Source organism: Salvelinus namaycush, chromosome 42 (assembly GCF_016432855.1).
Source record: "Salvelinus namaycush isolate Seneca chromosome 42, SaNama_1.0, whole genome shotgun sequence".
NCBI lineage: Eukaryota > Metazoa > Chordata > Actinopteri > Salmoniformes > Salmonidae > Salvelinus > Salvelinus namaycush.
The window spans coordinates 2752433-2764944 of record NC_052348.1 but is presented as its reverse complement, the minus strand read 5'-3'; the positions used below and the strand labels follow the sequence as shown (position 1 = coordinate 2764944).

The window sequence follows — 12512 nt, the reverse complement described above, 5'->3', positions numbered from 1 at the left end:
TACCAAGACACAGCAAGTACACCGATTCTCTATCATAGCAGGACATTACACGCGCGCTTTCACGCTCACGCACAGAGCAAGCAGACACAGGCATAGCACTACATCACACCACTGCCTCTATAGCTAGCCTAGGGAGAGGGAAACGACTCTGCTCCCAACACCAAGCTGTGCTCTCGGTCATAACTGAACGCCTTCTCCAAAAAACACGTTTAAATGCTGAGCTGTATCCGTGACTGTGCCGTAGCACACCGTTTCTGACTGAGGGTGCGTCTCAAATGGCACACTACTTTTGAGCAGGGCCCATAGAGCTCTGGTCAAAAGTAGTGCACTTTACTGACTTTATTGTCCCCATGGGGAAATATTGTTGCGGTGTCATGTACACGTTTAAAGTGGTGTTTAAATACAAAACGAATTGACAATACAACTTTCATAACAGTTACATACCAATAAAAAGAGACTAGCCTGCTGGCCTTACTGGGTCGATAGAAACATTACCCTGAGCTATGATACTTAGGAGGAATATCACACCTGGCACAGTTTCTGTTTTTCCTGCCGTTCAAAGTCCGGGTACAGGGGGGGGGGGGGTTGGGTCTAAAATGATTTTGTGAGCCTTGCGGAGGGTCCTGACCTTAAAGATCTCATCCAGGCCTGTCTATTTGACTCCAACTACCTTGCTTGCTGTGGTGATAATCCTTCTCAGCATATTTCTCTGGCTGACAGTGGCATTGCCAAACCAACAAATAATACAAAAAGTTCAAATGCTCAATGAAAGATTTATAAACCAGAGTCAGTATAGTACAGTCAACAATAAAAGATCCCAGCTTTTTGAGAAAGTACAATCTCTGTTGACTCTTTTTGTAGATCAGGTCTGTACATTTACTCCACTGAAGCTTATTGTCCAAGAGGACAGCCAGATATTTGTATTCCTCTACAATTTCTATATTCTGACCTCTGATAGATGTTGCAGAGGTAGGTGTTGTACGCTTCCTGAAGTCTATGCACATCTCTTTGGTCTTGTTGGTATTGAGGACCAAGTGTGATTCGACACACCACTCTACAAAGTCGTTTAGGACCGGCCATGGTGTTCCTCGTCATCATGCAACAGGCTGATCAAGGCAGTGTCATCAGCGAACTTAACAAGGTGTCTGTCAGGATGGGAACTAGTACAACTATTAGTGTACCAGATGTACAGGAGTGGGGACAAAACACATTCCTGAGGCGAGCCTGTGTTGGTGGTGCATATGTCCGACACGTGGAGACCTACTTGTGACCGCTGGCTCAGGAAGTCCAACAACCATTTAAGGAGAAGTCCCGAAAGAGTCTCTGTGCCAGAATGTAAGGCTGGATTGTGTTGAAGGCAGAAGAAAAGTCCACAAACAAAACCCTGACATGGGATTTGGCACCCTCTAGTAGTTATTCAGCACAGAGGGATTAGATGCTTTAGGAATGTGTATAATTATTGAGTTTTTCCACAGTACTGGCACATGTTGCTGGTCGAGGGAGGATTGGGAAATTAAAAACACCAGCCAATTGTTCAGCAGAGTGCTTTAACACCTGCCCGCTTATTTTGTCTGGGCCTGGGCTTTTGTGTGCGTTACATCCCCCGAACAACTTCAAAACATCAGCCTGTTTGTAATGATGCTTCCATTTGTTTTACCTCCGACACAAAGTTGTCTGATTTTCAAATCCTGAGACGAAAACATTCAGTTCATTAGCCATGTTCTGGTCCTCATGTCTCCCAAGTACAGCACTGGTTTATCCCCTGTCTACTGTACGTGGGGAGCGTTAGCCATGGATTTAATCCTTGGCCAGGCCACACTCGAGTTTCCTGAGGAGAGGGTCCTCTCAACCCTTTACTTGTATGTCTCCTTGTCCACCAGTATCTGTCTTTCAATCTCGCGTTGTTTAAAGCCTGTCTATCACCCTGAGCATAAACCGCCTTCTTCCTATTAAGTAGTGATTTTAGATTTGTGTTGATGCCCAAGGCTTATTGTTAGGGAAGCTTTTACAGGTTTTAGTAGGCACAACTGAGTCAACACAGACGTTTACATAGTCTGAAACAACATCTGTGAGTTCGTCAAGATCAGAGCTGCTGTCCTCAAATAGAGTTCCTCCCACATAGTACAGTCAAAACACCCCTGGAGACAAGTGATACTGTTGTCGTTCCAGATCTCAGACAGTTTTAACTGTGGGTTTCTCCCTCTCCAGGTGGCGACAGTAGGTTGGCCTGAGGTAGACAACATTGTGGTTTGATGTCCCCAGGGGAGGTCTGGTGGTGGCAGAGAACGCATTTGGTATTGTCCCATTGCACGAATCAAGAGTCTTATTTTTCCTAGTGTGACATTTCACATACTGGTGGTATGTGCACAGGACTTTGTGCAAGGTACAGTTGTTAAAATCCCCTAAAATAAATGTGGGTGCGTCGGGGGAGATGGATTCCAGTTTCTGTGACAGATTATATATCATCTCTGATGATTTTGCTATATTAGCTTTTGGTTGAATGTACACAACGGTAACAAACAATTGAGGGAACTCACGGGGCAGATAGTAGGGTCGCAGTGACAGAAAGCAGTTCAATGTCAGGGGTACAGAGTCTCTTACCAGGATCGATTTACACCACTGGTCCCTGACAAACAGGCAGATGCCCCCGACGTGATGTTTCCCTGTGACGTTCAGATCACGGTCCTCTCTGAAAAAGAGTGATGCCGGCCCGGCCCGATTTGGGACACATGCTGAAAGAGTTGAGCTGCCGTCTCTCGGTTGATTGCCTCACATCTCTCCGTCCCTGGAAATGCCTCTTAAACATGGCCATGGAATAATAATTTAGAATTCAGAGGAAATTATTAATGTCTTTGAGTGCTTTCTTAAAGCTCCACTAAGTTTGGGTACTTTTTGGAAGTGGCTCATCGTTGAGGGAATGCTTTTTTTTTTTTTACCTTTCTTACAATTAAATAGGAAGTGTTAAGTGAGAACACTTAATAATGCATATGTAGAGTTTTGACAGGAAATCTGTAATAAATAATGTGTTATGCGCTCAGTCAAACTGTTGGGTCACGCAAGGTGCGCTGTTCAAGGGGACCGACTTGACATAAAATACGTTTCTTCATATCAAGAAGGTCTGCCTATCAAGGCTTTATGATGTTTGAATAGAATACGAGTAGACATATCGAAGGAAGCCCATGCAATTAAATGCCTCAAGGTTCAACTTTCAATCAACGCAATAATGGTATGTGACGATTCATTTGAATGTGTTTAATTAAATAGTCCGCCTTCGTTTGGATAGTATCTCGAGAGTCAGACCAGATGTCAAATCCTCTCTAACTGATTTCAAGCAAAGTGAAAGTACCCTTTGAACAAAGTTACAGTACCTCTAACTTTTCAAATCATTTCCAATACTGCTACAAAACAAAAGTCAAATGAGTTGTGTATGTTAGTAAAATTCTGCAGGTTTACTATATAACCTGTGCTGAGGTCTAGTCTGAGTATATGTCACATGTCCTAACACATATACAATATTTCCTAACCAGTATATCACATTTTCCTAACCGATTTATAACATTTCCTAAACAGTATACATTTTAGAAACAGTATACATGTCCTAAACAGTATATAACATTTCCTAACCGGTATATAGCATTTCCTGACCCGTGTATAACATTTCCTGACCAGTATATAACATTACCTAACTCCCCCGTCTCGTCTTCAGGAGCTGAAAGACCCTCAGTGCCGGGACGAAATGGCGGCTGCGCGCGGCGCCCTGAAGAAGAACGCCACCATGCTCTACACGGCCTCGCAGGCCTTCCTGCGCCACCCGGACGTGGCGGCCACGCGCGCCAACCGCGACTACGTCTTCAAGCAGGTGCAGGAGGCCATCGGGGGCATCAGCAGTGCCGCTCAGGCCACCTCGCCCGGCGACGAGAAGCACGGCCACGCCGGCATCGGCGAGCTGGCCGCGGCCCTCAACGAGTTTGACGTGAGTACCATCACCTATTTCGCTCTTTCGCTCTCCCCAGCCCCATGATAAAAGTCGGGATGCGTTGTATGGAGTTCTATGGAGTCTGCAAGACTGTGGGTCTGGCTAGGGTGTATTTCTAAGGCTGTTTCCCAGGTGGGTCCCAGGCAGTGGTTTCCCTTTCCTTCCCTTCCTCTCTTTGATGACCGCTGCCCCGTCTCTGTGCTCTGCGGCCGCATCACAAGTATTAGCCTTGTCTCCGTGTGGTTTTTCAAAAAAAGGGCAACCGTTCTGGCAAAGCGTATTTGAAACGGATTCTTGACACACTTTTCAGGTGAACACGTTTGAGTGTTTGACAGTTGTACAGAGTACTTTAAACTCGATCTACTCCACTGTACTGTACACCCCGTGGGCTTGCACAGAGAGACAGAACAGTGAATGCCACTGACTAACATTACCACTGAAACCATCCGGTGATATACACTCACCTTCCGTCATCACACGTCGCCAAAGCCTTTAAAGATATGGATTCAGAGAGACTTTTGCCTTCTTTTTCGACACACTGCTTGGGTTGTCTCTGTTGCCTCGGCATTCACAATAAAACATTTTGACACCCTTTTAATTACATACAACATGATGAATTGCTACCTGCAACCACAGCCGACGATTATATCAGACCATGAATTATTCAACTAACATTTGCAAAGGGAGAGAGTCACACAGGCGTACAAACACTAACACATGCACACACACAGAGACACACCCACACACGCACAACACACACAGGCACACGCACACACTTCCGTTTCCCACCTCAGGTGTGTGTGACTGACTTCCCCATATTTCCTCTCTTCAGTCTTTTGATTCCCCAACACAGCCTGCAATACCACACATGCCTATTGCATATTGTCTGTTATTTTCTTTGTGGTGATATTATTAACAGTAACTTTGACAGATGACTTAATTCACCTGCGTACGGCTGAGCATTTTCAAACATCGCTGTTTGATCAAAGGATTATTCTGAGGCAGGTAATTTACCAGCTTAAAAAATGCCACATCAGCAGATAAGTCAATGTACATTGTTGTGTATGTCCTATCTAGTGTACTACTTTTGACCAGAGCCCTATGAGCACTATATAGGGAATAGGGTGCCATGCAACCCTGCATTCATTCATCATTCATTATCTTTAAATTAACTTCCCTTTAAGTACACACACTGGCAGCACTGGAGGAATACATCGTTTACAAGGATGTCCCTAAATATTATTACTAGCATGTACATTCCAGAATGGTATATTCCAGAATGGTATATTCCAGAATGGTATATTCCAGAATGGTTTCTGCTGCTTAGAGAAATATGAGTAAATGCTGTCACCTAGTGGCCAACGACTATAAATACACAGTAGACTGATAATTGATAACAGTGGATTGAATTCAGAGCAGTGCCCATCTCAGAGTAGGAGTGCTCCCCAATGTCCATGTCATCTTATTCATTATGATCTAAAAGGCTGAACTGATCATAGATCAATACTCAGACAGACTTTATGAATAAGGGCCCAGCACATACTGTGACATTTCAGAGGGACTGTTTTTTTATTTTACCTTTATTGAACTAGGCAAGTCAGTTAAAAACAAATTCATATTTTCAATGACAGCCTAGGAACAGTGGGTTAACTGCCTTGTTCCGGGGGGCAGAACAAAATATTTGTACCTTGGGGACTTGATCTTGCAAGCCTTTACGTTTACTAGTCCAACACTCTAACCACTAGGCTACTTGCCGTTTAATGTTGTACTGACAATACATGGACTTATGCTTTCTACCTGAAAGTCAACAGGTCTTTGATGAAATTAAAACACAACTCAACATTCTTCATTAAATATTTTGCCATTTAGCAGATGCTCTTATCCAGAGCAACTAGAATGAAGTGCCTTTCTCTGCAATTCAAACCCACAACCTTTTGGTTACTGGCCCAACGTTCTTAACCGCTAGGCTACCTGCCACCTCGTTTAAGTTACATACTAATCAGCAGGCAATATATTTTGAGGGAGAATATTGAAAAAGTCATAATGTCTGATGTCATTGGTTTGATTGATTGGGCATGTATTATTGACATTATAGTTAGAAGCGTGGCTTTGAATACATTAGCAGCTTTTAATGTGTTTTTGTTTAATTGATCTGATAGCATTCCGTATCATGAGTGTATTATGCCTGAAGTGTAAAGTGGTTGTGCACGGGACTCAGTTTTTATTAGGTTGTAGGGCAACAAAAACATATCACTTGTGTGTTATCCTTTAGGTTGGCTAGCATACCATTTGGTTTGGTATTCCCTGAACAGTCCGGAACAGTTTGTGCATGTATTATGACATCATTTCGTGAAATTTTTGTTCGTTTTGGTCTTCGGCAAGAGTTTTTCCATCTGTTTATGCTCTACATTTTTCTCGAGGTAAGCCGAAGTCTGATAGCCGAAGTCTACACCCCTTTGTCAGTGATTGGTCAACAGTAGGGATTCTTCAATTAAGTCTTTGTTGTCATTCAACGAGAGACGACTCGTTTTCATTCAGGTTTTTTCACTTGAGAAACACCTGCACCAAACATCTTAGTTAGATGTAAAATTGTGCGACTAAGATCTCCTCTGCAAAAATATCAAAATGAATGACAGATTTATTATATCTTACGTGAATTCTACGGCGTCTCAAGATGGACAAACAGTACTATTGCCACGTTTTTCTCGTTTTTCAAGGGAACCTAATATGCAGACCACAGGAGGCTGCTTAGGGGAGAACGGCTCATAATAATGGCTGGAACAGAGCAAATGGATTGGCATCATTTGGTATTTGGTTTGATTGGTATTTGATACCATTCCACAGATTCCGTTCCAGCCATTACCATGAGCCCGTTGTCCCCAATTAATGTGCCACCAACCTCCTGTGATGCAGACACCTCTACAGGGTATGATGTGCTGTATATAGACCACAGGTAGACCGGTAGCTGAATTTCATTTGTATTATAGTGACCCCATGTGGCGAAACTGAGAATTGGAAGCATGTCTATACACCTGTCACTGAACACCTGTAATGTAGGTGAGGCTAACACTTGCTTACATATATCAAATGCAAAGCCTAAACATCACATTGCATTTATTTGATAAACATTTTTCAAATGGTGGTGAATATATAGCCTGGTCCCGGATCTGTTATGGTGCTGTACAGGCAACTCATGTGCTCATTGGCTATACAGAACAAACGTATCTATAAATCTATACGTCCGGAAATACATGATCGACATCCAAGATGGCAGCTGGAAAGTTTGGCATGTTGACAGTGTTTTAATTTACGGTTTTATATTCATGTTTATAGATACTGGCCCTTTTTGTACATCATGTTGATGTCCTTTTGAGAAGCTATGCGGTTTTAATCAGAAGATCAGGCTCGATGGCAAGATTGGCACAAAGAATTTTGGCAACGGGAAATACATCCTATTAACACGTTCGTATATCCCAGCTGCCACAGTCACACCAAAAGGGCGATTAAGGTCAGAGGTAAATGCCAAATTGATGGTGGAAACCTCATAATTACCCTATGCCTGTTACTGTCTGGAAATGTTCGTCAATTTTCTAGCGATAAATCCATTGGAGCAGCGGCTTGCTACAATGGAGAAGGACAGCAGGGTAGGATCCCGCTCTTTCAGGTATGAATAATAAATCGAGAATTTGCAGACTTTGATCGTGACAACCAACCTAATCCTCCCGCAAACTCTCTGCTGTCCGAGCGCGGCGACCAGGAGAGGATTGCAGAGGGAGGCCCCAGACGAGACAGTCTGTTGTGCCCCGAATGGACGTGGAGCGAAACTGGGATAGGGGCAGGGGACCTGCAAGGAAGCCCCCGGGTCAGATGCAAGGGCGAACCCTGGAGCTTCGCTGCAGCGATTGGACTGCAGGGAGTCAACACTCATCTCAAGTGAAAAATTGCGTCTGACAGTTCCAACAGATGAGGAGAACTTGACTCGAGAAAGGTGCCTTCTACGAGAGGACTACGCGTCCTTCATCTCGACGTTAGAAGCCGTCTTCCGAAGATCGAGGAAAGGAGTCTACTCTCCGGTAACTGTAAGGTGGGAGGGCTTTGCTTTACCGAAACATGGCTAGATGGTTTGATTTTTAAAAAACGCTGAGATTGAAGTTGTAAATGATGTAGTAATTAGAAGAGACCGCAATCGCAAAGGCGGGGGAGTTTGTATTTCTGTAAGATCAGATATTGGGTTCAACTATAGATCACATTTAAACCATGACGAGATTGAAGCTGTGTGGTTGGACATTCTATTACCAAAATGCAAACCCATTATAGTCGGAACCTGTTACAGGCCACCAGACCAGTATACGTTTTGTGAATTGTCGGCGGAGACTTGCTCCAACTGTACAGATTTTGGATAAATCAAAGGTTATTGTTAATGGTGATTGAAATGTTAATGCAGATATGCTCAAAAAAGACAATGCTACTTTTAAAGCTCTTAAGAATTTTTGTAATCTGTTTTCCTTACACCAGCTACCCAAACCATCATTGACCTCGTGTTGGTGTCAGATAGATCAAGGATATCAAACAGTGGGGTTGTAAACTATGGGCTCAGTGATCATGCCATCATTTTCTGCATAAGGAAGGTTCATAAAAACATTTCTAATTGTCATAACTCAATACAAATTAGGTCTATGAAGAACTATAGTGCAGATGTCTTAGTTAATTGTTTGAGCAAATTGGACTGGTCTGCTGTATTAAAATGCAATGAGGTGGAAACATTTTTTGTTTGTTGAATTAAGTAAAGAGCAGACCCATGGATAAACGATAACATTTTAAAGGCAATGAAGCATTGAAATGAATGCTTTCTGGAGTTCAGGAAATCCAGGGCAGATTATATTTTTTTATAAACTATAAGAAATTAAGAAATTAGGTTGACATGATGATAGAGAAGGCCAAGAAATATTATTTTAATGACAACATATTTGAGATAGGAACAATCTGAAGTGTCTGAAGCTGTTAGTTTACAGTAACAGATTAAAGACCAAAACTCAAAATCTTAGTTTGGACATTGGAGGAAAGATAACATCAGACAAGACTGTGGTTGCAGACAGTCTGAATAGCTATTTTACCTTGTCAGTCAGGTTGCAAGTTACCTTGTCAGTCAGGTTGTTATGGGGAGAGTCAAGTCCAGCAGTTTTACTCACAGCAGGGGATTCAAGTAGGTGATTTTCCATTTGAAAAAGTGTCTGAGGCAACTGCTAAAGAAGCTGAATGAACCGGAACATTCCAAAGCAACTGGCTTTGACAACATTCCTGACAGATTTCTATGGGATGCTGCGGTAATTATCACCCCCTGTGTAACTCACATTTTAAATCTGTCTATTGAACTAGGGTTTTTCCCCCAGTGAACTAAAACTTGTAAGGGTCATTCCTCAACAACAACAAAAAAGTGAATAAGTTAGATCATGGAAACTATCGGCCTGTCTCAAGCCTGTGTATGTTATCGAAGGTCATGGAAAATATTATGTTCGAGCAGATTGAGAGTTTATATGTCCTTACATAACCTGCTATATGAGCTCCAATCTGGCTTCAGGAAATCCCGTTCCACCGACACTTGCTGACTATATCTAACTGATCACATCAGGAAGGAAGTAGGTGGAGGGAAAATGGGTTAGCTCTTATTGGCAAGGAAGAAAACAGATGGCGGATGTGGATGGGACCCTGTCTAAACCCAAAATCTTGGCACAGAAATGGATATCCAACGTGAACCATACAATTTTGGTCAATGGCTAGAACCTCCAAATATCTAAATAAGAATGCAATGGTGGCATTGGCAGGGGCTCTTGTTCAGTCAATTGCAACCTCTCTCTCTGCTGTGCCACAGTTACCTTCTCTGCAAAGTTACATGTTATGGTAATTCGATCTACTCTGCTTTTTATGGAAAACAGTTTGGCTTTCAGAAAGCAAAAAGAGCAAAGCTAATTTGATTCCAGTAGGTAGGCAACAGTTTAATGAGACAAATTGCCCTCTGCCAGTCAGTGTGTGTGTGTGCTCCCCCGAAGCTGCTTGTTCATGATTGATTCCTGCTACACTATACTACACAGCCCCAGCCTGTGGAAGGAGACACTATATGTTAGGCAATGCAATGGCTGGACACACATACACAAAGAAACACACACACACACACATATTCACACACTCCTGTAGGAGCATACACAGGGCGTAGGGTTCATGCACGTACATGCACACACACGCACATACGCACGCACGCACCCACACACACATCCACAGACATTGATTTCAGTAATGGAACTCTTCAGGAGATGGGTGTGTGTGATGATGGGGTCGATCAGTCCTGGATCAGTCCTGGTCTGCATCCCAAATGGCACCCTATTCCCAATATAGGGACAATAGGGCTCTTGTCAAAAGTAGTGCACTTTATAGGGAATAGGGTGTCATTTTGAATGCAGCCCTGGTATCCGCAGACTGGGTCAGTATCTGTCTTCTCCCCTCTCTGGACTGGGCCGGACTAGGCTGGACTGGACTGGGCTGGGATGAGAATCTATTCACCAATGAGCGATGTGAATAAAAGGGAAGGCTGTTTGTTGATGTGTAGGAGGGTAGGTGTGTAGTTCATGTGTCAGATATATGATTTAGTCAAATGTATGTTATAGAGAATATTATATTTAACATTGGACAGTTGGATTATGGCATGTACGGCACACTGTAGAAGGCACTGTGGATTCCACTGCTCCAGTAGCCTTGTGTCTTCACTCTTACTTTTTTTAAACTTTCCCATCCAGCTTTTATTTTGTAATTCCATTTTGCATCAATACGATCTTTCTCTCCCTCTCCTCAGAGTTCCCCTCCCTCCAACACCTAGCCCCTGATCAGAGAGAATGTAATATGTCAGACGGCAGCACAGGTAGCATGCTCCCGCTCCCTCACCTCCCCAGGCCAAATTAATATTCATCACTCACAGAACCAACCAGCACTCCAGTCCTTGGGAAGGTGTCTAACGAGAAACACGACCAAAGACTCCGAAAACCTCTCTCCTATTCTTTTTTACATTTTTAATGATCAAATATTCTTATCATGTTACTCCGTCTATCCTATTCTCGTTTCTGCCAACTCTTTCTCCACCAAAGCAAATGAATCCCACACAGTGACCTTTGGAGAAGGAGCAGGCAAATTTATACTAATCAGTAGAAGTTAACCAATCCATATTGAATGTATTGTTAGTCTATGTGTGTTCAGTTTCACCTCTATGCGTTGACTCTTGGGAACGTTGAATGACGTTTTTGGTATTTAGTGTTGATATCCCCTGTCCCACAGAGTAAGGCCTGCAGTGGCCTGCCAAGGTCAAGCCATGACCAAACCTTCCCAAATTAAAAATTAAATTTCTCTCCCCGCCTTTCGTAGGAGCACACAGATAGACAAAGGCTAGCTGAGGTTATTGAGCAATGTGGCACTCAGACTAGAGCTGACACTGGAGAAGGAGAAGGCCAGAGGGATCTGAAAGGGCAGCTTATGGATAAGACAAGGCTCCTCCTGACAAAACCCGTTTAACATGAGAAGTTCAACTAAGGACATTTACTTGTAGGTACCTGAACCGAAAGAGATCCATCCGTGTCCTTTTAAACCTTTTTTTAACCTTTAGGTTGTCCGATTGAGGTTAAAATACCTCTTTCACAAAGGAGAACATACCTTTTGGCTATTAACCTCAAATGTCCCTCAAAAGCACTGGGTATGGTGAGGAAGACAGGTTCGCTCCTCCGAAAGGCCAAAAGCTGTACATAATATGGCTAGAGAAGTGAGGAGGGTTGATTGATTGATTTTATTTGACAGTCCCGATATAGTGCACAACTTTTGTCCAGAGCCCCAGGAGGGCGGCTATTTGAAGAATCTCAAACATAAAATATATCTAGATTTGTGTAACAACACTTTGTTTTGGTTACTACATGATTCCATATGTGTTACTTCCTAGTTTTGATGTCTTCGCTGTTATTCTACAATGTGGAAAATAGACTAAATAAAGAAAAACCCTTGAATGAGTAGGTGTTCTAAAACTTTTGACCGGTAGTGTACAGGCAGGCAGCTATGCTCTCCCCTCTCTCTATCACTCTCCCTCCCCATCTCTCCGGCCTTGTGCAACATTGAGCTACTGTACTAGCACACAGAGCCTTTTAAATATTGACCCTCGGGGTGTCTGTCTCCCATCCAGATTAAATGGAACACCTAGAGCCATCGGCATTTGGATTGCAGAACGGGGCTAAACGTGAATCACTGTTTGTGTCCCAGATGGCACCCTATACACTATTTCCTATTCCGTATATAGTGTGCTACTTTTGACAAAAGCCGTATGGGCCCTGGTCGACAGTAGTGCACTATAGGGAATGAGGTACCATTAAATCCGCATCCACTGTGTACACACAGAGCCAGAGTGAATATGCAGAAACACCACAGCAATAATTACTCTTGGTAATGTCATGCAATTAGTTGAAAGCTAACACACACGCACACACACTACACATGTGTAAAGACACCGCTA

General features: G+C 43.1%; 1 protein-coding gene across 4 annotated transcripts in view; it reads left to right on the top strand.

Annotated features, from left to right (window-relative positions):
* LOC120035090 (catenin alpha-2) overlaps positions 1 to 12512 on the top strand; it is a 671205-nt gene that overhangs the window by 118981 nt on the left and 539712 nt on the right. For all 4 annotated transcript variants that reach the window (XM_038981862.1, XM_038981861.1, XM_038981863.1 and 1 more), the window contains one exon: positions 3707 to 3973. In XM_038981862.1, the coding sequence (XP_038837790.1) occupies positions 3707 to 3973 (267 nt within the window). The remainder of the gene's footprint in view (positions 1 to 3706; positions 3974 to 12512) is intronic.